Here is a 27,431-nt window from a genome sequence, read left to right as displayed (position 1 = left end):
GAAGTGACTTAAGCAATCGCCAAAGACTCCGGAAGTTGGCTCTGTCCGGGACTGTTGTTGATTCTGACACCCGGCTTGCGATGGGTTGCGACGGGGGAACAATCCCCAAGAGGCACGAACTGGTGAAGGGGCCCAAGAAGGTTGAGAAGGTCAGTGACTGGGGCCCGGTGGGGACTGGGGTTGGCGGGGCCCCCGGGGAGCGAGGAGAGGTGGGGTGGGGCCAGCGGGTTCAGACGCAGCTGCGCTCATCCCTTGTGGAGAATTTAAAATTAAAACAGGATTAATAAGGGACCTTTATTGCGTGCTTGCTATTGCCACTCACCCGGAAATACCCTTAATATGGGGTGTCTTTTGCAATTCTCACATCGGTCCGTACTGCTATCATCCTCATCGTGCAGACATGGAACTTGAGAGTGAAAAGGAGAAAGTTGCGACGCTAGGGACAGCGCCAGGGTTTGAAGCCTGTCTGCCTTCGTAACAGTGACGCGAATGGGTACTGTTTATCGGGCTTTGTATACACTAACTCATTTCTCAGGGCAGTCCTCCCAGAACGACCCCTTATCCCCGTGAGGCAGGTCTTCTTAAAACCATACCGCCCCCTGTACACCGCGTTCATGGCTGGTTGACGTCGGTCTCGGGGACAGTGAGCTTCCGGTGGCAGTCTGTCCCTTCTCCCGCTCTGTAAGTAGCACAGTTCCTAGCACACTAAAAACAATATAAAGAATTCCTAATGCTCACAGGTAATTGATCACATCATATGTCATTTCCATGCTACTGACCGGGAAATTGAGTCAGTAACATGACCAAGATTTCACATCCCGTGGGTAATGGAACCAAGAATCCCATTCATTTGGTCAGGATTTCAAAGTTCAGCCTAGTCATTGATTTTTGATAGTAGAAGGCTCAGGCAGTGTTTGACTTGTGCTCCACTACAGTGCGAATTTTGATAAAAGCTATTTAAATTGCCAACGTGTAGCTTTGAATCCGGGGTATGGATAGAGTAACAGTTGCGGGAATGTGGGTTTGGTTTGGTTTGGTTTGAAATAATAGACAGCGATGATTAAAAGCATGGTCTCTGGAGCCAGCCCACTCTTATCCTAGCTCCTTCATCTATTTGCTCTGTGACCTTTTGGTGCCTCACTTTCCTCAGGAACAAAGGTAAAAGTACTGAATCATAGGGTTTTTATGAGGATTAAAAGGTTAAGTTATACCACTTAGCACAGCAGACACAGTTGTTGCTTCAAAAACTCAGCTTTAAGGGAATGTTTTTATTTTTCTATTTCTCTTTTCTCCCAAATGTGCCATCTTGTTACATTATTCAGGTTTGGCATTTTAGGAGGGGGAAAGAGTGGGACATGGGATATTATATAGGTAAAACTATCATTAGAAGGTTATGGTCTTACTTCTGCATTTTCATACTGTGGTTAAGGATTTGATATGCCCCCTGGTGAACAGTCTGCAAAAAACACTTCTGTTAAATTGGTGATTTTATGCAGAATTAAATAGTCTTTGTGCTAAATTTATAAATAATAATGCCTGTCTTCTCAGTTTTCCATCCTTATATTCTGCTAACTTTGGAGCCTTTCCTATTGTTAGAAATGAAACTGGACTGTTTGCTTTTTCTGGATGGCTTCCCTAACTTACTGTTAAGATGCAAATATTAATATTTATATGTAGCCTACATAGGCAATATAATAATGCGAGGTAAACTGTTTTGTCATAGGTGTCGTGTTTACAGGGGACTTTATTTCACATTGTATTGATTACTATGACTTTTTACATCCCAACTTTTGTGTCATTATCTTTATGAAAACCAAAAATCATCATAGTGTGATATTACTGTATAAGCCTTTATGTGGAGATCTGTGGATCATGTCTTTCAGAGGTGAAAATTAATTAAAAAGATTTTTTTTTCTCTTTGTAGGTTGACAAAGATGCTGAACTGGTGGCTCTATGGAACTATTGTGCTCTAAGTCAAGAAATACTAAGGCGACCAATAGTTGCCTGTGAACTTGGCAGGTATGGTTTCTTAATTGAGATGAGTTTTTATTAAATGATTTTTAAAAGAATTTTAATGTGTAAATGCAGTTCTTGATTCATCAAATGTTAATTACCACAAGCAAATTTGAAAAACCTAGGCTATCATTCCCTGTGAACATAATTCTGTACAAACTTGTTCAATTTGGTTTATTTAATCCATGGATTGAAAACTCGGAGATTAATAGCTGAGTTATAAACATAAACACACGAAGGAGCCATGTGAGTCATTAGGGAATGATGGGAACTGGGGAAAACTGGAGAGTTCATGTCCCATCTACAGGGATAGCTGCTACTCAGTTCCAGCCAGTTGCAGTTCAAGAATGTGAGCCAGGTGGCTCTAGAACTTCTGATTTTATATTTTCATCCAGGAAAAGTTGAAAATATGTACTTTTATATTAAATTTCCCAATTTTTGAAATCCTTGTTAAGGTCACATTCAGCCCTCAGACTGCCAGTTTGAGCACTTGATTTTAAACTAGTTTCTTTCTTTGTATGCTCTGGAAATAGTTGAGAGAGGATTAAACTTACCTTTTGAATAAGGCGGGCATTTCTGTTATAAAATGTAAAATGCCTTTGGATTGTACTCAATATAGTCTTCGTCCTTTGTGTGAAGGTTAATTGTTGCCAGAATGCTTTGACTAATCTTTATTGTTGCAGACTTTATAACAAAGATGCTGTCATTGAGTTTCTACTGGACAAATCTTCTGAAAAAGCCCTTGCGAAGGCAGCGTCTCACATTAAAAGCATTAAGGTAACACAGGTGATTTTGAAGTGCTCCAAGGGTCTCTGTGGTTAAGATTTATCTTACAGAATTCATGTACATTATAGACCGAACTCAAGTATTTGGGATTTCAGTCCCACCCAGCCAGCTAACAAAGGTGTGATTTTGGGTGGTCACTTAAAGCTTAAGCCGGAAGGTCCCACGCCTGTACTTTCTGCATTATAAATCTGTTGTGATTTAATATGCATGAGAGAGCTTTGAAAACTCTCGATGTGCCCCAGCCAGATTGGCCCAGTGGCTAGAGCATCAGCCTACGGACCAAAGGGTCCCGGGCTCAGTTCCAGTCAAGAGCACGTACCTTGGTGGAAGGCTCCTCCCCAGCCTGGGCCCTGGTTGGGGTGCGTGCAGGAGGCAGCCAATCATTGTGTTTCTCTCTGTCTTTCCCTCTCTCTTTGACTCTTCCTAAAAATTAATAGAAAAATATCTTCGGGTGAGGATTAACGAAAAGATAAAAATATTTTTTAAAAAACCTCTCAGTGTGCTGTATAAACATTGGGATGCCTTATTTTTGTAGTTAAAACTCAACTACTTGAATTTTTTATTTGAAAGACACTTTTATAGAATTAGAGAATTTTATAGGTAGACCACTGTTAAATCATTGTGGTTATCTCTTGCTGACTAGAAGTTCTGATTGGCAGTTAAAATTCTTTCATGAAAGTGGAAAAACAAGGTTTGTAGTAACCCTACAACTTAAAGGAAGTTTGTTGAAAGGACAAGATTTTCAAATTTGGTCAGTGGGAGAAAATTTAGAAAAGTAGCGAAGCATTTGAGAACCATCAAGCTGTCAAACACTTTGGCTCACCCTCACTATAAATACCTCCTGAGGCACATGGCCAGTTACTGAGGCTAAACCAGGACCAGAGTCCCTGACTCCTCATCTAAGACTTTGGGTATTTTCTTTTAGTCTCTTTCTTTTTAAGTGTTTTATTATTATAATAGGCTTTTTGTTTGAATTCTTGGAATGATTACAGGATACAGGATATGTTTATTTCAGGCAAATCAGTAATTTTGAAATGTATCTAATCATAGTGATATAGAAATAACCATGCTGATTTTTGTCATCTTTTGCCTTGGGAAGAGTATTCACTTCTAAAAGACCCATGATAACATAATTTCTCAAAAATGTGATTCTCATTGAAACTTATTTATACAGTTCTATACTAAACCAGTATTCAATGTATGTGCTTGAACTTTTCATTTTAATTCTCCAAAAAAACCTCTTCCAAAAGTCTGAACTGTAAAGACAAAGTGATTCAAAGAAAGCAGTGCACACGTACAAGGTTGTCATTACTGTCAGCCAATAGTCCACAAATGCCCAGAGCAGAGAACTTGATGGGACACATCTTTGCTGTAAACCAGGACGCCGACGGCATGGTGGCTTTCCTGCTGAGGTGCTCACTGCTCTCCAGAGTGTTGAAATCAGTGGTGCGGTTAAATGTGGAAAATGCCTCAAGTGCTAAAGTTTGGCTAAGTCACTCCTTGTAAAGTTGAATTTTTTGAAAACCTGAAAGGCTAGGTCTTGGAATATGAGGGTATTCTCTGGCTAATATTTGCCATGGGTTCATTAGACCAGGGGTGGGCAAACTTTTTGACTCGAGGGCCACAATGGGTTCTTAAACTGGACCAGAGGCCGGAACAAAAGCATGGATGGAGTGTTTGTGTGAACTAATATAAATTCAGAGTAAACATCATTACATAAAAGGGTACGGTCTTTTTTTTTTTTAGTTTTATTCATTTCAAACGGGCTGGATCCAGCCCGCGGGCCGTAGTTTGCCCACGGCTGCATTAGACCATGGCCTCAGATTTTACTGTCTCCCCAGCTATGGAGTAAACATGGTAGTTAGTGATACAGAATAGCCTCAGTGAGGATTGACGCGCAGGGAAAGAGTCCTTTCTGGATGAAATTACTATAAAGCTTTCTCTTCGTGGAGTAATTTTGCATGTCAGAAGTTACTTTTCCGTAAATAGTAAATGTTTGTGAAATAGAAATTAACTAACTTATTTGCTAGTAAATTTTAAAAATCATGTTTTCTGTCACAATTTATGATTTAATTTTATAGCCATGTTAATTGATGGCCACAGGAAAGTAGGGAAAAGAGGTTTGAATGGGAAGGGACTAGAATAACAATTTCTCTGTTTCAGCGGTTCTCAAATCTTTGGGTCGCGACCCCTTTGGCGGTCGAACGACCCTTTCACAGGGGTCGCCTAAGACCATCCTGTATATCAGATATTTACATTACGATTCATAACAGTAGCAACATTACAGTTATGAAGTAGCAACAAAAATAATTTTATGGTTGGGTCACAATATGAGGAACTGTGTTTAAAGGGCCAGAAGGTTGAGAACCACTGACTTAGGTGGTATTAAGGGAAGGGTGATCCACTTATCAAATGAATTCTTAAAATATGTATGGTTTTTCACAGAATGTGACAGAACTAAGGCTTTCCGACAATCCCGCCTGGGAAGGGGACAAAGGAAACACAAAAGGCGACAAGCATGATGACCTCCAGCGCGCACGTTTCATCTGCCCGGTCGTGGGCTTGGAGATGAATGGCCGACACAGGTCAGTCTGCTGAAGTGACCTGGTGCTGTGGGGCTCGTGCCTCGGCCTCGTGATCACACAGACTCTGTAAGGTGCTCTTCGGTTTGGATGGTTTATGCCCTGTCAGCCAAGTCCACTGATGTGGCGTCCAAGTGCACTCACTTTGTTCTCGAGAGCAGGAGAACCTGCAGTAAAGAGGGATTTTAAACATTTCTCTCGTGATGCTTTTTTTAAAAAATATATTTTTATTGATTTCAGAGAGGAAGAGAGAGATAGAAACATCAGTGATGAGAGAGAATCATTGCTCTGCTGCCTCCTTCACGCCCCCTGCTGGGGAGTGACCCCCCCCCCCCCCCCCCCCCGCAACCCAGGCATGTGCCCTTAACAGGAATCAAACCTGGGACTCTTCAGTCCGCAGGCTGACGCTCTACCCACTGAGCCAAACCAGCTAGGGCTCGTGATGCTTATGAGACTTGGGTTGGGCTATCTGATCTCTTCCTATGGGAAAGAAAGCAAAGGGCAGATGTTTCCTATCAAACTTCCCATTTCCTCGTCATTGCTAAAAATTACTCAGTGGGTACAGTGTTACAGAATATGTGGTTGGTCGGTCAGCTGAAGGCCCAGCTGATAATTATTTGATTTGAATTTGTAGCCCAAAATACTCTAGCTAGAGTACCAGAAATCTTAAGGTTGAGATTTATATTGAAAATGTAAGTGCCTTGTGTATTTCTCCCTTAAAAAATATGAATGTTGAATGAGTTTGTAGGTGTCTTTGTATAGGGAGTCTCTAAGCCAAAGCTCTAAACTCTTTTCCCACCATTTAGAAATATTTTCAATAGCTGGTCGTCTAGACAGAATCTTCCATGTAACACATTACATGTTGAAAAGTAGTGATTTTTACTACTTTTATTCGGGAAAGGGGGAGAAAGCATCTCAAGTAAGTGAAACTTTTACTGACCTGTAAACAACCACATTCTGTCTGGGGCTTTCTGGCACATTTGTATACATTCGTCTAACAGGCGTATGTGCTGTGTGTGGCCATCTATGCCAGAGAGCATCACCTCTGCTGAGGCAGAATAGCCGAGGATTCTGTTCTTCTTCAAGTAGTCTGAATGTAAATCTTTTCAGCCTCGCTCTCAAACTTCAGCATGTAGTGGTTGTTACTCAGCCTGCTGTGCTGATCATTTTACAGTATAGACGTGCATCAGATCATCAGGTTGTACACCTTAAATACACACAATTCCTAGTCCTCAATTACACCTAAATAAAGCTGGAAAATAATAAAATAAAAGCTAACGTTCACCATTTGGGTCAAGTAGGAACTATTCGGGAACCAGACTCATGTACCTAATCCCCCTCCTTTCAGCTCCTGGCAACCACCCACCTGCTTCTGTCTCAATAGTTTTACCTGTTTTGGATATTCCATCTATAATAATAAGAGCATAATATGCAAATCAGCTGAATGGCCGAACAGCGGAATGACCATTCAGATGACCTTCCAGATGAAGCTGGTGCTGTGAGGGCCTACTCTTGCACGAATTTCGTGCATCGGGCCTCTAGTATAAATATAGAAGCATAGAGTGTGTAACCTTTTGTTTCTAGCTTCCCACTTCTTTTTAAGAAAGCCATGGTTCACCCCAAAAGAGGAACTTCGCAGAAGCAAACACAGCTCCAGGGTCTCGACCAGGGATTACCGGGAGCTGTTGCTCTGGTTGTAGCTTCTCCCAGTTTTTCCCTTCCTTTGCTCTTCTTCTCTCTCTTCCCAGGTAATTGGGCTTCCCCTGTTCGGCTCTGCCCTCCTATTAATAGGGCTTTTGCACAAGAAAGTCGATTTGTCTGTCTGTTTAGTAAAGTTCGTATAGTAAAGATTTAAATATATAGAAAAATATAAATTTATTAGTTGTATAATAAAAAGTTGAGCCTTTGTTTAACAAGTAACTTCCTCAATTACTAATAATTAGTAAGCATCCATGAAATAGGATTTTTTTTGGTCCTAAACAACATTTAGTGAACTTAGTACAGTGTTATGAATCGGGTTTTGTTAGGGCAGTCTGCAGCTGCTATAACCCCTAGGAAACTGGAGAACCTTCTGTGGTGATTTTAGAGGAATATGTGAAGTAAAATGTGAAAGTGCTTTTGCTCATTTCCCCCAATCCCCGCCCCCAGAGCAGCTTTATTAGCTGTTTACTGTTTAATGGCCCTGCAGACCCTCCCAGCGCCAACATGCCATGCTTCCCTCCACCTCTGCGACAGAAACAAACAGTCATGGAGTCAGATTACACAGTTTGTAACGTTTTTTCCTACTTCTTGGATTTGAACATGTTTTCATGGCCTTGCAGAGTCACCTTATTCTTTGTAGGAGCTGCCTGAGTGCTCATCGCTTGTCCGCCATCCCCTACCCGTGACCGTTCAGGTGGCTCCTCGGCTTCCCTGTCCCGGGCGGTGCCGTCTGTACTACCAGCTCCGTAAGCACAAGGAGGTTCTGGAGCTCGACGCTTTACCCGCACTGTCAGACCGTCCTCCTGTGTGCGGGCCGCATTGTACACCCGGCCCACCAATGCTGTTTCCTCACACTTGCCACACATTACCGTCCCCCAGAATCCATTTCGGCCTGAGAGGGAAAGCGTTCTGTCACTGTTCTGAAGAGCATTTCTTTAACTGCTGAGTTTAAGCGTCTGCTGTGTGTGTTGGACATTTATATTTCTTCTGTGAGCCACATGTTACTGGCCTTTGTCCATTTTTTTATTTTATTGTTTATTATTGCTTTTTTAATAATTTTTTTTGTTGATTTCAGAGAAGAAGGGAGAGGGAGAGAGAGAGAGAGAGAGAAACATCAGTGATGAGAGAGAATCATTGATTGGCTGCCTCCTGCAGGCCCCCTACTGGGGATCGAGCCCACAACCCAAGCATGTGCCCTGACTGGGAATCGAACTGTGACCTCCTGGTTCATAGGTTGACGCTTAATCACTGAGCCACACCAGCCAGGCTGTTACTGTTTTTCAGTACCTCTTTTAATATTCATAAACTCTGAATCACATATGTATTTAAAATATTTTTTTCTGAGTTACTTTTCTGTTTTTTGTCTTTTTATTCTGCTTTTTGTAGTACTTTTAAAAATGTATTTATTTATTTTTATTTATAGGAGAGACTTTATTCTAAAGGCTTATAGCAAGGGTGTGGGGATGGGACTGCGGACTATGTGGTTTTAATTTATATATATAAATCTAATCAAATGGAACCATTTTTCTTTGTAGTTCTTGGCCTTTGAGTAAACTGAACACATGTTCATTGATAGTGTGGGTAATAATTTTTAAATTTTCATGTAAGTCATTCCCCATATCACATTTTTCCTCCAGGTTTTGCTTCCTGCGCTGCTGTGGCTGCGTGTTTTCTGAACGAGCCTTGAAGGAGATACGAGCAGAAGTCTGTCACACGGTGAGTGGGTGACATGTGTCGGCTCTTCTCAGTGGCTGAGGAAACAGATGGTGTGGGGTCCTGCCCTCCATGTGTGATTTCATGTCCTCCACTTCTTTCTGAAGCGTGGATCCAGTTAGTGTTTCTCTGTTTACAAGCCTCCCGTAGCTTGTCACTGCGGACGCTGGGTCTGTGCTGCCATGTCCCTGCTGCTGCCAGCTCAGAGCACGCTGTGCCTTGTTCCCTCTGCCCTGCCAGCCTGGAGGGTCCTTCCTGGGAACCTTAGTCCAGAGTGATCGCCGTTCCCTGCACTGTGTGATCCCACTGACCTCAGCTATGTGGTGGCTTCCCCACTGGACTGTGAGGTTTTCCTCTTCTTTTTTTTTAAAATAGGACTTTATTTTTTTAGAGTACTTTTATGGTCAGTAAAATTATGAGGAAAGTAAGTGATTTCCCATATTCCCCCTGCCCTGCCCATACACATGTGCATAGTCTTCCCTGTTACCAACATCCCCACCAGAGTGGCACATTCGTTACAATATGAACCTCCACTGGCACGTTGGCATTACCCAGAGTCCACAGTTTACATTAAGGGTCACTGGTGTGTATTCTGTGGGTTTGGAGAGATATATAATGACACGTGTCATCGTCATCATAGTGCCACACAGTCTTTCCACTGCCCTCAGAATCCTCTGCCCTCCTGGCGTGTCTGAGGGCTGGTTCTCTCCAGGCACATCCAGTGCTCAGTAGGTGCTCAGATGAGTGAGCAAGCACTTTACCTGGGTGCTTGCCTGCTCAGCGGACGTGACGGCTTTGCTTCCGCCTGTTGCTGCTGTAGCCGGAACGTTTGTCTCTGGTGTTCTGCTGGCCCTTGGGAAGCCTGGCATTTAGTTTAGTGTCATGGATGCCAGTGGCTCTGGGCTATATTTTCACCCGTGTTAACCCTGTGAGGCCTCCCTGCGCTGTTTCTCTCTCCGGTGAACGCCTCTCCTTCAGCAGCTTTTGTTGAACAGCTGGTGGGGCCAGCGCTGCTCGCTGGCTCTCATGGTGGATAAGACTGAGAGCCCCTGTTTGCATGGAACCCACCATCCAGTTTGAGAGATAGACACTCAAATGACTGAGCAAGGCAGCATCAATGGTGACAAATGCTAGGAAAGAAACACGGGGTGGATGTCCCATAGGGAGAGAGGCCACCTTAGTGGGTCAGCAAAGGTACCTCGAGGTTTGAGCGAAGACCTGAGGGGTGCAGAGGAGGCAGCCAAGCAAAGTTCAAAAGCTCAGAAGTGACAGAGGCCTTTGCTGGTTTAAGGAACAGAAAGTGTGGTGGAGGATGGGGGCAGAGAGGAGAAGTAGGTGAGATTGGAGGGTCGGGCAGGGGTCACGCCACATAGGGCCCAGGCAGCCACGCTGGAGCAGTGGGAAGCCACAAGGCAGCTTTAAGTTAGGCCAGATGGCCATTCTTCTTAAAATGGTCCCTCTATTAAAGAAGCCAGATGTAGAGGAGGACACACTGGTGATTCTATTTATTTAGGATGCAAAGACAAGCAAAAGGTCATCGGTAGGAAGAAGTCATTGTGGGGTGATTATGAATAAAGCCATCGGATAATTTAGAATCTGTCCCATTAAGCTTTTACAAGAAAAGTTGAGAAAGTACATTCCGGAATGTACTTGCAACATCTCCGATATTAACAATGATGGACGAGTGTCCAAGGGAAACACGGACGTGGCGACAGCCCCTGTGCTCTTGGAGACAAGTCCTGCAGGAGCGTATGTCCCTGAAAAGTCCTGTTCTGCCTTATTGCTTGAGGCCAGGTACCAAACTGATGGTCAGGATGCCATTGGAGGCCAGGGGCCAGAGAACTTCCTTTTGACAGAGCTGATGAGATTGGCTTTATGGAGGAGGAGGTGTTTGTTCTAGGCCTTGAGGGCCGGGCCGTTTCTCCTCAGTCAGACTTGCCCAGAGAACGGGACAGGACCTGCCTGTGGTGGGAGGAGGGCGGTGTGGGGCGGTCCAGGGACAGGACCGCAGACAGCACCAGAAGTAACCCCCACTTCGTCGCTCCTTCCGGCGTCTGCTGGCTAGAGGAGAAAGTCTCTGCCCTAGTGTGTTCCAGCGCCTCTGCCCCTCGAGCTCTCCAGAGAGAGGACCTATGCTCAGAGCTGTGGCAGGCAGGCTCCAGTGGGACTGTTTTGTGGTCTCTGCATTTTTATGCTTATTTTATATTTATCGCAAGGAATGCTGTTTCTTTAATTCTTATGACAGGAATATAAAGTTAACTTTTAAAGTAAATTTAAGTAGAAACAATGGGTAGATTTAAAGAAAAAATGCTAAGATACTGACAGTAATGTGGCAGGGAAATGCCTGAAATTTGTGATATGCTCTTGCAAATGATAGTGGGGGAGGGGATAGGGTGGAAGAGTTGGAGGGTGTTTTGAAGAGGAAAAGGAAGAGCAGCCCCACTGGGGGAGAAGCCCAGGCAGCCCAAGGAGATGGGGCACAAGGTATAGCCACACAGTGGGGCAGGATTGGGGGGCAGGGTGACAGGCCAGAGATGTGAGTAGACTGGGTGGTGGAAACTTTGAGTGCCTGACCCAGGAGCAGGTCCAGGTAGGAATGCGGTAGGGAGCCATTGAGGCAAGAAATTTGACAGCAGGTATGAAAAGGGAGCCTGTGGGAAGCGCTGTGAAGGAGCGGGAACTCAGGGAACTCAGCTGGTATGTGCTCCATGGGCAGGAGAGGCACTTTGCGTTTGCTGTGTTCAGATGTGTGTGTACCAAGTCGTGTGTGTGATGTTGTTTCAGTGTTGCACACATTTGCGAGTACACTCAGGACATCTGCTTGAAAGAATGTAAATAGAAGAGGTGGAAAATTAAGCTGAAATGTATTACAGAAGCCAAATATCCTAAATCAGTAGTTCCTAAACTAGGCTTTCTCTGTAGAATCACCACTGTAGTTTGTCAAGTTCCCATTCCCCATCTCAGACCCTTACACCAAAGTCTTAGGTGGGTGTAGACTTATTTTATTTTAGGGTTCTCAGAGTAATTCTAATGGGCTGCCAATTTGGGACTCTGACCTAAAGCAATCAAACATTTTTCCTTCTACCATAATGGTGACCGTCTCCTGGATCAGGCAGTCTTCCTTTGCATTGGCTGAACCCACACATAATGTAACCACATTGACAAACATACATAACAGAGCTTTACGGAGAAGTTGACAGTGTGTCATGAAAAGGCAATATTACAAGGGAACTCTGAAATCCTTCTGTTGGTGCTTGAGAAATTTCACCGAACACCAGCAAACTTAAAAGTCGGCACCTTGAGCACTTCAAGGGAAGGGAAGGAAGCAGAGGAAAGGGGACCTGACTGTGTCAGGGTTGCACAGGAGAGACCAGGTGAGGATGGGAGCTCCAGCTACATCTGTCTCCTGAGGGCCCTTCTGCAGGCAGACAGGACGCTGGCTCAACTCAGGAGTGTCTCAGGGAGGAAAGTATCTTAAACATAAATCTGTTGCCAGAAGAGCAAGATAAGCACTTTTCTCTTATGTAATCTACATAGATACTGCCTTTGCTTAACTAGATGTAGTACTCTACCCTTTAGCTCGCTAGGGCAGCCATACAAGGCATCGCAAACTGGGTGGCTTCCAGTCACAGTTTGGAGACTGGAGGTCTGCAGTCAGGGTGTAGGCAGGAAATTGTGTGTCTGCAGGGTGGTTCCTCTGAGGCTGGGAGGGAAGGAGCTGTCTCAGACCTCTCTCCCTGACTTCAGATGGCCGCCTGTCCCTGCGTCTCCCCTTGTGGCCTTTCCTCTTTGGAGTCCCTCTCTATACCCATATCTCCCCCCCTTTTTTGAGGACACCAGCCATACTAGATTAGTATGACTAATGACACGTACAGTGACTTGATTTCCAACGGTCACATTCTGACTGACTTCAACATTGGAGGCGATGGAGGGTAGGGGAGGCACAGTTCAACCAAAAACACTCCAGAGTTTACAAAAGCATAGAACATGGGACATTCACTGGCATACGTGGGTGGGAGTCACTCATTCGTTCACGAAACCAGTATTGAGAGCCTGGTATATCGGTTGTGGCTCACGCACCTCTCTGGGCTTGACATTCTAATATGTAAAATGAAGGAATTATAGTAAATTCTCAGACACTTTTTCTTTAGACCCAACTTCCAAACAATAACCGTTTTAAATGAGGAAGTTAAGTGACAGCTTTGCACACTTGTCATCGGGAGTCACACTCACACTTGCCGTTCAGGGTCTCTAAAGTTTATGAATACGAAGTGTCTCAGGGCTGGCTCACTGCGGAGACAACCAGTGGGCAACACAGTGAAAGATTGTGGTTGGCCAGCTCTCTTCTGAGGGAAACGTCAGGACTCCAGCTCCTGCTGTCCTGTAGCTCGGGCCTCCTCTGGTGTTTGGAGTGTTCTCCACTCGGTTGATTGATGGGGACTCAGAAGGGAGCATTTAGCTTAGGAGGTTTTAGTGGGCCAGTCCTGGCCCTGGTGCTCATCACTTCTGTTCGCATTCCATTGGCCGGAACTCAGTCATGTGGCCACACTTAACTGCAAGGGAGTCTGGGAAATGTAGTCTGGCTGGATGCCCAGGAAGAGGCGGTGAAGACCAGCCATTCCTGCCAACTCTGCCAAAAGGAAGAATTATGGCGCCGTTTCAGGAACTGTAGTGCATTGTGAAAAGGTGAATGAGTGAGATAGTCACAGTGTCAAAGCCTAAAAGAAATTTTCATTTTTTAGGTAAGGTCTGAAATTCAGAGGAACCAGTGTCATAAGCCAGATGTCAGGAACCTCAGTGATACTCAGAGTGTGCATTTCTCTACTTTTCATTCTGCAGTTCCCTCTGCATTTGCTGTTCAGTTAACTAGGAGAGACTGACGGGTTTGAAGTAGCTACCTCTGTGTTCTAAACCCATCGTGTTCTAAACCCACACTTGATGTCAGCAAACACGGTCCAAAGAGATGTAGTTGCTAGGTTTTTTTGTGTTCACTATAAACAAATCACTAGCCAAAATATCAATTATATTCCCCACTGTGTTCCTTCCTTCTTGTAACAAGAAGAAACACACTGGAGTAATTACAGTTTGCAAAGTAAATTATGTACTTGTTACTCAGAGCATGATCCATGGTCCTGTGATATGGACGTCGCCCGGGAGGTTTAATTCACTCTTTTTTGAGAAAGGCATATTCCCAGGCCCCTCCATAGTCTTGCCAAATCATCTGTATTTTAGCAAGACACCTGGGATTTTCTAGTTTATAGAGGTATGACCAGGAGCATTTGACTTGCTGGCTCTCTGGCTTCATTTCTTTAGTCTCTGTGATAGGTGAGTGGGGTGTGTGGGTGTTTTAAAGTCAGAAGAAAACAAAAATTTACACCCATACTGGTTGGGGGTTTTTCTTTTGTTTTTGTTTTTTTAGTTATTTTCATGGGGATTGAGGGGTGTGGGGTGGAAAAGAGAGAAAGTGTTTGGGAAGAGGATATATTTTCAAAAGTGGTCAGTGAATTCTAGTTTCCTCTCTGGTCTCCAGGTTATTTTATTTTAGCTTTCTGCTGTCTTCATGGTCTCTGTGAACATTAAACCTCAGGGAATTGCATAATGTCCAGCACAGGCAGCCTTAAACTTTAACCTCTAGGGAAACTAATAGTTAGCAGGAAGGTTCTGTTCCTAGAAGGCTGGAGAAATTATCTACACATTAATTAATTAATTACTCATTAATACATTGCCTTTAAGATACAGTCCATAGCAATGTATTTCTTGTGATTTCTTTCTCATAGCTATAAAAGTGGCCTGCAGTTGATAGTAGAGCCTTGTCAAGAGCATTTTTCTTTTTCTTTTTTTTTAATTGTTTTATTGCTTAAAGTATTACAAAGAGTATTACATATGTCTCCTTTTTTTCCCGCCCTTAACAATCCCCCGGCCTTCCCTACCCCCCACTGTCTTATGTCCATTGGTTATGCTTATATGCATGCATACAAGTCCTTCGGTTGATCTCTTACCCCACCCCCACCCCCACCCCTCAACCCTCCCCGGCCTTCCAGCTATAGTTTGACAGTCTGTTCGAGGCAGCTCTGCCTCTGTATCTATTTTTGTTCATAAGTTTATAATGGTCTTTATTATCCATGAGTGAGTGAGATCATGTGGTGTTTTTCATTCATTGACTGGCTTATTTCACTTAGCATAATGCTCTCCAGTTCCATCCATGCCGTTGCAAATGGTAAGAGTACCTTCTTTTTTACAGCAGCATAGTATTCCATCGTGTAGATGTACCACAGTTTTCTAATCCATTCATCTACAGATGGGCACTTAGGCGGTTTCCAGATCTTAGCTATGGTGAATTGTGCTGCTATGAACATAGGGGTGCATATATCCTTTCTGATTGGTGTTTCTGGTTTCTTGGGATATATTCCTAGAAGTGAGATCACAGGGTCAAATGGGAGTTCCATTTTTAGTTTTTTGAGGAAACTCCATACTGTCTTCCATAGTGGCTGCACCAGTCTGCATTCCCACCAGCAGTGCATGAGTGTTCCTTTTTCTCCACATCCTCTCCAGCACTTGTCGTTTGTTGATTTGTTGATGATAGCCAGTCTGACAGGTGTGAGATGGTACCTCATTGTCGTTTTGATTTGCATCTCTCGGATGATTAGTGACTTGGAGCATGTTTTCATATGTCTCTTGGCTTTCTGAATGTCCTCTTTTGAAAGGTGTCTATTTAGGTCCTTTGCCCATGTTTTGATTGGATTGTTTATCTTCCTTTTGTTAAGTTGTATGAGTTCCCTATAAATTTTGGAGATTAGGCCCTTATCAGATATAACATTGGCAAATATGTTTTCCCACGCATTGGGCTTTCTTGTTGTTTTGTTGATGGTTTCTTTTGCTGTGCAGAAGCTTTTTATTTTGATGTAGTCCCATTTGTTTATTTTCTCTTTAGTTTCCAATGCCCTAGGACAGGGCTGGGCAAACTACGGCCCGCGGGCCGGATCCGGCCCTTTTGAAATGAATAAAACTAAAAAAAAAAAAAGACTGCACCCTTTTATGGAATGATGTTTACTTTGAATTTATATTAGTTCACACAAACACTCCATCCATGCTTTTGTTCCGGCCCTCCGGTCCAGTTTAAGAACCCATTGTGGCCCTCGAGTCAAAAAGTTTGCCCACCCCTGCCCTAGGAGCTGTATCAGTGAAGAATTGCTTCGGCATATGTCTGAGATTTTGTTGCCTTTGGATTCTTCTAGTATTTTTATGGTTTCCCGTCATACATTTAAGTCCTTTATCCATTTTGAGTTTATTTTTGTGTATGGTGTAAGTTGGTGGTCTAGTTTCATTTTCTTGCATGTATCCGTCCAATTTTCCCAACACCATTTATTGAAGAGACTATCTTGGCTCCATTGTATGTTCTTACCTCCTTTGTCAAATATTAATTGAGCATATTGGTTCGGGCTGATTTCTGGGGTCTCTATTCTATTCCATTGATCTATATGTCTGTTCTTGTGCCAGTACCAGGCAGTTTTGAGAACAGTGGCTTTGTAATACAGCTTGATATCTGGTATTGAAATCCCACCTACTTTGTTCTTTCTCAGGATCGCTGCAGCTATTCGGGGTCTTTTTTTATTCCAGATGAATTTTTGGAGAGTTCGTTCTAGGCCTGTGAAATATGCCGTTGATATTTTAAAAGAGCATTTTTCTAGATTTGCTTGTGGAGTAACTGGTATCAAAGGATCATTTTCCCATCTTTCTTCTTTGGTTGAATATTTTCTTATTTCAAGTCAAGGAAACAAGTGATATGAAGGAGAAAGCAAACACTCCTTACAGCTCCCAGCCCAGTGGTTCAGCTCATGTGAAAATGACTGTGCTGTTGACGCCGGTGTGGTTCCACGACAGCCTCGCCTGCCACAGTACCTTCTGTCTCCGCCACCTCTGCCAGCACATCACCCCAGAGGGTCTGTCGAGGACTCGAATTTGTGGGCAAGCAGAGCAGGCGATTGACTGGTCCTCAGCACGTCTCCTGGCCCATGTACACAGCTGTCTGGACTTAGCAGCCTGCAAAAGGAAACCCCAAAACTCAGCTGCCTTGTCCCGTGTCAGTTTACATTCACGCACAAAAGTGACCCTACTTCCAAGGTCATCTTGAGGCCTCTCTGCTTCCCCGGGGGTCAAATAACTATGAAGTCCATGATTGCTTTGATGGGGACTTTTACGCTTAATCTTGAATTTACGATGGAAGGAAAGTTTTTCTTCTTTTTGTTAGTGATCTGAAATGTTTGATGGCCCCTCTAAGGGAATACTGTGGGGTTTTAGCTAGTCATGAGCATAGGGAGATGTAATGACACTCGTTTGCCTGGTAAAATCTAAATGCTGATAGCAGCTGTTTTAAATTCCGTGAAGATGTAAGTTTTTTCTTGGTTGTGGGTAAGTGCATAAGAATTGCGCTGATTTTCGTGAGTCATCGTTTCAGTCCTTTATTGGTTTTGCAAAGTGTTTGATGTAAACAGAATCCAGTGCTGCTTGGAGTCCTTCAAGATGAACTCAGGAGTCTGTTTTATGTGCCTGACCTGCGCTCAGCTCTTCCTTCTCTCTCAATCCTCCTGCCAACTGGGGGAAAGGGGTGGCAGCGAGGAGGTAGCGGAGGGTCTGTGATCTCCTCCAGTGCGCAGAGGAGTGAGCTCAGCTCCTGTGCCAGGACCTTCTGTCCATTTTGTAGCGTGGGTGTGAAGGCGAGCAGTGTGAGGGCACAGTGCACCTCCCAGCTGGGAGCGTGGGTGTGAAGGCGAGCAGTGTGATGGCACAGTGCACCTCCCAGCTGGGAGCCTGGGTGTGAAGGCAAGCAGTGTGAGGACACAGTGCAATGCACCTCCCAGCTGGGAGCGTGGGTGTGAAGGCAAGCAGTGTGAGGACACAGTGCAATGCACCTCCCAGCTGGGAGCGTGGGTGTGAAGGCGAGCAGTGTGAGGGCACAGTGCACCTCCCAGCTGGGAGCGTGGGTGTGAAGATGAGCAGTGTGAGGACACAGTGCACCTCCCAGCTGGGAGCGTGGGTGTGAAGGCGAGCAGTGTGAGGACACAGTGCACCTCCCAGCTGGGAGCGTGGGTGTGAAGATGAGCAGTGTGAGGACACAGTGCACCTCCCAGCTGGGAGCGTGGGTGTGAAGGCGAGCAGTGTGAGGACACAGTGCACCTCCCAGCTGGGAGTGTGGGTGTGAAGGGGAGCAGTGTGAGGGCACAGTGCAATGCACCTCCCAGCTGGGAGCCTGAGTGTGAAGGCGAGCAGTGTGAGGACACAGTGCAATGCACCTCCCAGCTGGGAGCGTGGGTGTGAAGGCGAGCAGTGTGAGGGCATAGTGCACCTCCCAGCTGGGAGCGTGGGTGTGAAGGCGAGCAGTGTGAGGACACAGTGCACCTCCCAGCTGGGAGCGTGGGTGTGAAGGGGAGCTGTGTGAGGGCACAGTGCACCTCCCAGCTGGGAGCGTGGGTGTGAAGGCGAGCAGTGTGAGGACACAGTGCACCTCCCAGCTGGGAGCGTGGGTGTGAAGGCAAGCAGTGTGAGGACACAGTGCACCTCCCAGCTGGGAGCGTGGGTGTGAAGGGGAGCTGTGTGAGGGCACAGTGCACCTCCCAGCTGGGAGCGTGGGTGTGAAGGCAAGCAGTGTGAGGACACAGTGCACCTCCCAGCCGGGAGTGTGGGTGTGAAGGCAAGCAGTGTGAGGAACAGTGCACCTCCCAGCTGGGAGCGTGGGTGTGAAGGCAAGCAGTGTGAGGAACAGTGCACCTCCCAGCTGGGAGCGTGGGTGTAAAGTTGAGCAGTGTGAGGACACAGTGCTATAGCCAGAACTTCCTGAACTGTTCACGCCTTGGGAGTGGTGGTTTTAAGACTTACAGCAACTAATTTTATTCAGGTGCCACTGTAATGATTCCAAATCATTACTTTATTATTGATGCCAACAGCCCTGACTTTCTGTGCTGCTTGTGCACGTAGGGCAGTGGTTCTCAACCTTCCTAATGCCATGACCCTTTCATACAGTTCCTCATGTTGTGGTGACCCCCAACATAACATTATTTTTGTTGCTACTTCATAACTGTAATTTTGCTACTATTATGAATCATCATGTAAATATCTGATATGCAGGATGTATTTTCATTGTTACAAATTAAACATAATTAAAGCATAGTGATTAATCACAAAAACAATATGTAATTATATATGTGTTTTCCGATGGTCTTAGGCGATCCCTGTGTTTTTGACCCCCCAAAGGGGTTGCGACCCACAGGTTGAGAACTGCTGCGCTAAACCCTCTGAGGTGATTTGGAAAATGGGATGTTCTGTGGATGTGAGAAATTATGGGAAAATCCCGACCGGTTTCTACTGGATCCGTTGATTGTGCTGTCATCTGGACTGAGGAACTTAGCTGTTCAAGTGGAAGCCAGGGCCCATAGGAGCCAGCCAGCTTTCCATAGAGAGAAAACAAGACCACTTGCGTGGGGGGCAAGGGGAGCAGGGGGCACTTCCCTAGGCCTTCCAGAGAGCCTATCTCAACTGTCATACTTGCCATCAACACATTTAATAACTATTTTTCATTCTTAAGGAGCCCCTAACACAATGCCCAGCACTAGCAGGGATTCACTAGTTTATTAAGTGGATGGAGAACCTTCCAAATATTTGCATTTAGAATTTTCAAAAGGCTCCGTTTGATGTGAGTTCTTCTTCCTGGAGAGGGAACAAAAGCAGCCAAGTCGTTTGGGCACAGGGCACTTAGCCAACTTCAGACCCTGAAATCCCCTCCTGTGCTCCCCAAGTGGCAGGTCTGGCAGATAGAGAGCTGTCTGTCGGCCCAGCCACAAAAAGGAGCTGAGAGAGAGAACCTCAGTTAGGAATCAGCTGTGGCCGCCCGTGCTCTAACACACAGCGTACTGCTGGGCTGTCCTCACCTTCCAGGCGGTCAGGGTCACCCAGAAGTGTCGCTCGGGGCTGCGGATATCTTTGGACCACTCAAGCATGTCTCTGCACAGACATCGGTCAGTGCAAACTGCACAGACTTCCTCGTTAGTACATGGGAAGGCTTCCAGAATAAATTGTCGTGTTACAGGGTGGCTCTTTGAGTCCTTTGTTTGGAGACACAGTATTTCCTTCAGGGCGGATCGGGACGACTTTGCTTGTCTTGGATTTCATGTTTGCTGGTTGGCCTGCTCCAGGAGTGATGTTTTTGTCACTCCATTGCTTCCGTTGTAGTGTGTGACTTCTTTGTTGGTTTTGATTGGAAAATCCTGTCACAAAGATTAATGACATACTTCCGTTGGAATTTGGAATGGACTAGATCGTCATACAGTTACTGTCTGCCTGTCGTCTTATAAAGCCAGGGTGTGCCACTTTCTCTCTCCAGTGAAATGAGATATTTCAGAACAGTTCGCCAGGGTCTGCACAGCAGCCTTATGCGTCTTTGGGGCCTTTGCACCAATGTGAACACAGGAAACATTTTGAGGTACGTGAACCGCTCTGAGAAGCTGCACAAACGGCCAGCTCCTCCTCGCCCTGTGCTGCCCTTCGCTAGGTTGGTGCTGTACTGTAGCTTCAGTGTGAGAGAGGTCGGAAGGTTTGGGTTTGTTGGTTTTTCTTTTAAGCTGACGGCCAGTGTGAAACATCCGGGTCCCACCACAGTGTTAGCCCCACTTCACGGACACATTCCACCCTTGTAAGCCCAGAGCCCCTGGGATTGGGTATTTTCAGTCGTTTCAGTGATGAAAGAAGATACGTCTCATGTGTAGCGCACTGTCCTGCGGGGTGAAGTGTGGGCTAAGTGTGTTTCGCTCCCTGATAGAGACAGGCACGTGGGGGTCGGGTGCTGGCCTGCCGCCCTCCCCTCAGCCCTGTTAGTGCTGTGTTCACAGTTCCGGCTCAGGTTCACGCTGACATTTAGAAATCGGTGCGCAGTAGTAGCTCTTTGGTCATTGCCTCCCCGAGCGTTTCAGGGTAGTCGGGCCAGCCTCGGGCTGAAGCCTCGGGCTCGCTGTGTCTGGCAGGGTGGGAGGTTCCCATGGAGGCCACCTGCAGGGCCTGCCGGGTTTCCCTTTTTAAATAGCGTGAGCACCACTCGGTTTGCAAACATTTCTGAGCCCTGCTTCTTGGTGGTGGTGGTGGTGTTTCTCTCTGTCTTGTGCAGTCAGCTTTGTGGCCATAGTGAAAGTGTGTTACATGTGTGACTCTGTCACCAAATTCATTTCCAAGAAAGTTAAGTGTTATTCTCCAGGTGGGAATGGGCAGCTCATAGAAAGTACAGTCCTCTGGGTGTTGGAACTACTCTTTCTCCCCACAAAAAATTCTGTTTGGAATATTTACTTATTTTAAAGGCTGCAGAGAGAGTGGCCGTTCTCGTGTTACAGAGCAGATAGGATCTCTGTCCACCAGACCCGCGTCTTCATCCGTGCCCCAGCCTCTCGTGTGTCCCTGAAATCACAGGTGGTTTCCAGGGTGGTGTGTGTGTGAGGGAGAGCACGTCGGGGCTTGGTGCACGGTCATTGCATGTAGACACGTCCGTAACCCCTCAGCCCTCCACGCAGCAGCCTCTGTGGGCCGCACGCGCGCCGGAAATTAACTGGCTCCCAAGCATGAACAATGGTTTGAAGACTAGACACTCAGCCCCCTGGAGACGGGCAGGGAGGTGCTGTAGACTCTCTCAGCAGCAGTCACCAGAGTTGCCTTAGGGTGGGGTTCACACCCGTTCCTTTTTAAGGTGCTAGAATCTTCAGTAGCAGAAGTGCTGTCCAGGGGTGGTCCTCTGAATAGAATTGGTTCACATTGTAACTCTATTCAGGGTGAAGTGCTTTGAGGGCGTTGTTTCACAACCCACCACTGCCCTCATTATCAGCTAGGAAAGGGGCAGCTCGGAGCGGGAAGAAGCCACAGGAAGCCGAGTGCCAGGGAGGGCGAGTGCGGGCTGCTGGAACCAAGGGGCACCTGCCTCTGCTGTTCTCAGGCGGCTTCCTGCACCCCGCCCAGCCCCGGGCCTTAGCTCCCCCCTGACTCTGTTCCTGCGGGTCCCTTTCATTCCCCTCCAAGGAGGACACCCCCCCCAGCGGAAGGCTTTGCCCCTGTCTCCCTCAGCATGGGGTGTCCCGGGCCTCCTCCCGCAGAACGGGCTGCCCCTCCCCAGCAGGCCTCCCTGCGTGATGGCCAGAAAAGGCTCCTTTTCGTCCAGGCAGTCCTGGCTGGATGCTGTATTGGGACCTGTCATCATTCTTTTTTAAAAATATATACTTTATTGATTTTAGAGAGGAAGGGAGAGGGAGAGAGAGATAGAAACATCAATGATGAGAATCACTGATAGGCTGCTACCTGCACGCCCCCCACTGGTGATCGAGCCCCCAACCAGGGCATGTGCCCTGACCGAAATCGAACCTGGGACCCTTCAGTCCGCAGGCTGACGCTCTATCCACTGAGCAAACCAGCTAGGGCTGTCGTTCTTATACCTTCTCTGTGGCACCGACCTCAGGATTTGTGGGTCAAAGGACGGTCTCTTCAGTCATGAGACCCGCCCTAGAGCAGGAGCTGACCCCAGAGTGATGGGTTTCGGAGACAGAGCACAGTAAATAGCCAGTGGTCGGAGCTGGCTAAACCAAAGGTGCAGGTGGGACCGCGGGAATCTCCCCACGGCCCCAGGGGCTGTGGCTGGGCTGAGGGGGCGGAGGGGCGGCTGCCCCCTGGTCATGGACTCTGTCTGTCTTGCTCTCTCCAGTGTGGGGCCGCCTTCCAGGAGGATGACGTCATCGTGCTCAATGGCACCAAGGAGGACGTGGACACACTCAGGAGCAGAATGGAGGAGAGGAGGCTGAGAGCGAGGCTGGGGAAGGTAAGGGTCCTGTGTCCCTTCCCTGCTGCTCCTCTCCCTGCCTTGCAGTGGCTGCTGGGGTTGGCAGGGTCTGAGGCCTGTTTACAACCTGGCAGGGCCTGGGCACTGGACAGTCCAGCCTGGCTCTGCCGCAACCTCGCTGTGGGGTGGGCACAGCGCTTCTCCTCCTCGCTCAGCGTCTTCAGTGACTGCACAGGTGGGAGCAGGGCCTGTCTGGGTGGGGTGGGGTGGGGTGGGGTGGGGTGGGGTGGGAGCAGGGCCTGTCTGGGTGGGATGGGGTGGGGTGGGGTGGGAGCAGGGCCTGTCAGGGACAAGCTTGTCGGGAAGGTGACAGCACCACAGGCTGAGCCATCACAATTGCTGCTCTCACTGATTTTAGAAGAGACCCATCAACCCTCCGTATCGGCGGGTTTTCATCAGGGGATTCAACCAACCAGGAATCAAAATTATTTGGGGGTGGGGGGTGATCCCAGAAAGTTCCAAAAAACAAAACTTAAATTTGCCGCACGCTGAGCGCTGTGCTGGATCCACAGGAATGAAGTGACGTGTAGGCACACCCTGCCGTAGCGTCTGTGCTCATGTAGGTCACGCGTAAGTGCTCTTTATGTAAGTGCCATCTGCATAAAGCACTTGAGTATCCTTGGATTTGGGGCCCCATGAGGGTCCTGGAACCAGGGTTCATAACTTGTGAAATCAAGGAAAATCGCCATTACCCCAGCATATCCGAAGAGCCCGCTGCCCAGATCTGAGTGTCCAGGAGTCGCCTGGACACCTGGGCCCCCAGGAGCCTGTGCCCACCCCCGGCCCCCAGGTACAGCCCCTCCAACAGCACCTGGAGCACCTGGAGCTGCCCCTAGCCTTCCCCGCCCTCGGGGCCACAGAAGGCACCCGAGCTCCGGAGATGTCCGCGTGGTGGCGGACACTTGACTTCAGTGAGTTGTCGCGTCTGTCCCAGGCTTCCCGGGACGCCCATGCCCTCTCCGCCCTCTCCGAGAGGTGCTCACCGGAGCTCTGGTTACTGCTGCCGGACACCGGACACTTCCTCAGACACTCCAGCAGGAGGCGGCTGTCCTTTCACATGAGCTCTGCGTGAGCCGAGGGCTCAGAGCTCAGCAGCTGCCTCTCTCTGTTTTGAAGGGCTCGCTCTTGTCCTCGGGTTTTTACGTCGTATACGAGTGTTACAGGTCACGTGCACGTGTGCATTGTAAGTTCAGGGCTCCTGCCCGAGAAAGTTCCTTTTCCCACATTGTCTAGTGAGCGGAACCTTCTGGATGGTTAGGCTGTGTGTCTGTAGTGCCATCTTTTGGCTACTTAGGAAAATGGCATTTTTAAAGGAAATTCTCTGAATGAACGAAGTCCTATTTCTCCTGTGATTGAGTCGGTTCTAGCACAGCCATGCGGTTTTAGAGTGGTTCGTTGCATTTTAAAAATTAGGAGCGACAGAATCCTAGTGCCTGGACATCTTAATGGCAGTAATCCCGAGGCGGGAGGACCGGCCCAGTGTCCTTCAGCACGGCCTCAGCCCTCGTGGATCAGCGAGCAAACAGGAAGGCGGTGTGAGCGCCCGGAGAAGCCCACTGGGTGCTTGCGCGGGCTGGATCGTTCAGTTAGCTGCTCCTTTGTGGACAGCAGTCACCATTCACGTTGACTTACCACTGAACACCGTCAACATGTTGCGAATGTGATTTCTGGGATGTGAACGTAAGCAGCTCTCTATAGAGATGTTCTTGAGTGAGGCAGAGGACATGACTGGGCACACGCGCAGTGGGTCCGGGTCTGGAATAAATGGCGCCTGGGGTTGTCTTCAAGTGAGCCCCGCCCTGAGTGCACCGCACGGCCTGGCGTGAGGCTCTCGGGTGGCGGGCGGCCGCTGAGGCACCGGAGGGAATGAGGTGCATCCCCACTTCCTCTCCCTGCAGAAAACAAAGAAGGCCAAGGCGGCAGAGTCTGTCTCACACCCGGCGGCCAGTGACGGTAGGTGCGCGCAAAGCAGGCGGCGGGGCGGCCTTCGCGCCCTGGGTGGTCTGCTTCTCTGACTTTGCTTCTCTTACAGAGTCCGCAGGGCCGTCCGCAATGAACACGGGAAAGCCTGAGGCCTCCAGCCTTGACTCCCGGGAGAAGAAAGTCGGCCCGGCTCCCAGAAGTACAGGTGGGTCCCAGGGAGCCGCAGCGGCTGCTCAGAAAGCTGGGCCCTGGGGTCACGTCACAGCTTTATTGGCCTGAACTCAAAAACTGAGGTTCATCCCAAGTCCTGTCTCGGTCATGCGCTGAGCTCTCTTGGGGACTAGAAACACTTGCAGACCCCAGAGCAGGAGCCTGTCGGGACGGACGGGTCTGGGCACAAGTGCTGATGTTCCCTTGACCTGTGGAGCGTGCGCTTGGTGCCAGGCTCACGAGGCTGCCCGACCTGGGCCTGGAATGCCAGAGACTGGGTAAAGGGCTGGGGTTCAGCGTGGGGCGGGGGCTGGGTTTGTGTGCACCCCACCCGGCGCTCAGAGCCTCCCTCCCCCACCCGCCTCTCGGCCAAGTTCTGAAAGCCATTCAACAAATAGTCCAGAATTCAACGCATTTCTCCTGAAACCTGCTACCTTTAACTAAAAAGCAAAACACTATTTATTTCACAAAAAGGAAAACACAGACTGGTTAGGTACGAGCATGTCTGACCTCGAGTTGTGAGTAGCAGCCACAGTGGTTATGGGTTTGACCCCTGCTCTCCATGTAGTAGCCCCAGGGGGGAGCTCACTCAGCCTCCCACTGCCTCTGATTCGGCCGTCAAACAGGCCATCCCATGCCCTCGTGAGCCTGGGCATGAGGCAAGAAGTTGAGTAGTTAGTGTGATTTTAAACGCCGTAGCTTCGTCTGTCTCTAGGAGGCGGTGACTGAGATGATAAAGCAGGGGTCCTCAAACTACGGCCTGCGGGCCACGTGCAAATACAAATATTGTATTTGTTCCCGTTTTGCTTTTTTCAAAATAAGATCTGTGCAGTGTGCGTAGGAATTTGTTCATAGTTTTTTTTTAAACTATAGTCCGGCCCTCCAACGGTCTGAGGGACAGTGAACTGGCCCCCTGTTTAAAAAGTTTGAGGACCCCTGTGATAAAGGGAGGAGGAGGGAAATTCCCGGAAGGAGCAGGCTTACTTTTCTCCCTTCGAGAACGTGCTGTTTGGAATGATCTTTAGTTCCAGCCGTAAAGCGCCTGGCTTTTCCTTTTCCCAACAGCTAATGGGAGCTCTTCTGGGAAGGCGGGGAAGCCTCCCTGCGGCGCCGCGAAGAGGTCCATCGCCCACAGCGAGGAGTCCGAGGCTTACAAGTCCCTCTTCACGACCCACAGCTCCGCCAAGCGCTCCAAGGAGGAGTCGGCCCACTGGGTCACCCACACGTCCTACTGCTTCTGAGCCCCGACCGCGCCCCGCGCAGGCTCCGTCCGGCTCCTGGAGGCCGGCGTGTGGGCGCTGGCTGTGCAGGGGGCCTGCACCGTGTCATCAAGGTGTCCCCCAGACCTTGGTGCCAGTGGCCACTCCTGCCTGAGGCATGTAGGTGACACACCCAGTGGCCGCGCCACCCTCTCCCGGCTCAGTTCTCCGTCCTGGCCCCTAAGCCGTGCTGGCTGCACTTCCCAGGCTCGAAACCATTAAAGATGCCAGATGCCTCATGGGTGTGTGCTTGGCTCATTTTGACTAAAATCCAAGGTTTTGCTGCCAGCAGTGAATTAAATAGAAGGAAGGAGCTGCGGCCGCACTCTGCCCACAGGTGTTTGCAGGAGCACTGAGAGGCTGGGACCCTGGCCGCGAACTGGGGGAGGGGCGTCCCTAGTTTATCACTTCTTTGAAGATAGAAGAGATCAAGTTGGGCACCTGGCATTTGATACAAAAGTAGAGCAAGTCTGCCTTTCCTCTCCTCGGTCTGTATTTCTGTTCTGTCTCCCACTCATGTTTTGTAAGAAAGTTGAGCGTCAGGACTCACTCCATGGTGGTGTCAATTCCTGTCTTTAAATACTATTCATAAACATTTCCTAGTAACAAAACTCACGTGGGACAGAACTTCCTCAGTGTTTCTGTGGTTTGAGGTCATCTCTAAATCAAGGCTGTTTGTCCCGTCCTGCAGTCCCCCTAACCACCAAATATTAGAGCTATAACATGGGGCACACACCCCTGGGGGCACCTCAGAATACTCCGCAGGTGTGGCCCAGAGCACAGGGATGCCTCTCCCACAGGTGCCATGTGAGGAGGGACTAGGGACAGACAAGGTGGCAAGGATGAGCCCCTGAGGGTCACGGCACACCCTCCAGCCGCAGCCATCGAGACCAGGCCAGCTGCTTCCCCACTGCCAGGCGTCGCCTGCAGGAAGGCCCACCCCTGCAGACAGCACGCTGCCCCTGGGGGAGCAGTGAGGGCACAGCCCTGCTCTCTGACCCCTCTGGTGCCAGACCGTCTCACAGAACCTTTGCCGCTGCCCAGAGCTCAGCACAGCTTGAAGTTCCCAGGGGACCTTTGATCATACTCAGCAGAAGGTTGGTTTCTGGGGAATAAGTGAGCCAGGTGACCAGGGGACAGGGACAAGCCTTGTGTTCTGTTAACGGCTTTCCTGTTTCCTGTCATTCACTGGCCAAAGAGCCCCAGCTATACTCCGCGCATCGGCCTCGCTGCCTTCAGGCTGTGAGCTCACCTCGGCCCTCGGCCCCTGTCAGGGGCCAGTTCCCTCCTGATCAGCCTTCAAACTCGACCCAAATGCCTTTTTCAGGAAAGCCTTCCGGTGTCACCTGACCCTGCTCTATTCAACACTCCCTGCTCCAATCACCG

At 48.2% G+C, this 27,431-nt stretch overlaps 1 protein-coding gene and 1 pseudogene across 2 annotated transcripts; one reads left to right on the top strand and one right to left on the bottom strand.

Annotated features, from left to right (window-relative positions):
• RTF2 (replication termination factor 2) lies at window positions 1–26,284 on the top strand. Its single transcript, XM_081096774.1, has 9 exons — window positions 1–149; window positions 1,925–2,019; window positions 2,697–2,790; window positions 5,245–5,384; window positions 8,720–8,798; window positions 22,519–22,632; window positions 24,552–24,606; window positions 24,686–24,781; window positions 25,852–26,284. Exons 1-9 carry the CDS (start codon window positions 81–83, stop codon window positions 26,025–26,027), a joined length of 918 nt encoding a protein of 305 aa, XP_080952900.1. The 5' UTR covers window positions 1–80; the 3' UTR covers window positions 26,028–26,284.
• LOC308523196 (beta-1,3-galactosyl-O-glycosyl-glycoprotein beta-1,6-N-acetylglucosaminyltransferase 7-like) lies at window positions 19,685–22,017 on the bottom strand (annotated as a pseudogene). The gene is made up of 2 exons: window positions 21,950–22,017; window positions 19,685–20,163 (listed from the first exon to the last, which is right to left on the bottom strand). The product of its transcript is annotated as a beta-1,3-galactosyl-O-glycosyl-glycoprotein beta-1,6-N-acetylglucosaminyltransferase 7-like (transcript).
• Window positions 26,285–27,431: the final 1,147 nt, after the last annotated feature.

Source organism: Myotis nattereri, assembly GCF_964212035.1.
Source record: "Myotis nattereri genome assembly, chromosome: 8".
Taxonomy (NCBI): Eukaryota; Metazoa; Chordata; class Mammalia; order Chiroptera; family Vespertilionidae; genus Myotis; species Myotis nattereri.
Note: the sequence above shows the minus strand (reverse complement) of the source record. Positions and strands in the feature narration are given on the sequence as shown.

Coding starts and splice junctions, on each gene's coding strand:
- RTF2 (XM_081096774.1), top strand. CDS start 81: ATGGGTTGCGACGGGGGAACAATCCCCAAGAGGCACGAACTGGTGAAG. Junction 2,020..2,696: donor GTTGCCTGTGAACTTGGCAG/GTATGGTTTCTT, acceptor TTATTGTTGCAG/ACTTTATAACAAAGATGCTG. Junction 24,607..24,685: donor ACACCCGGCGGCCAGTGACG/GTAGGTGCGCGC, acceptor CTTCTCTTACAG/AGTCCGCAGGGCCGTCCGCA.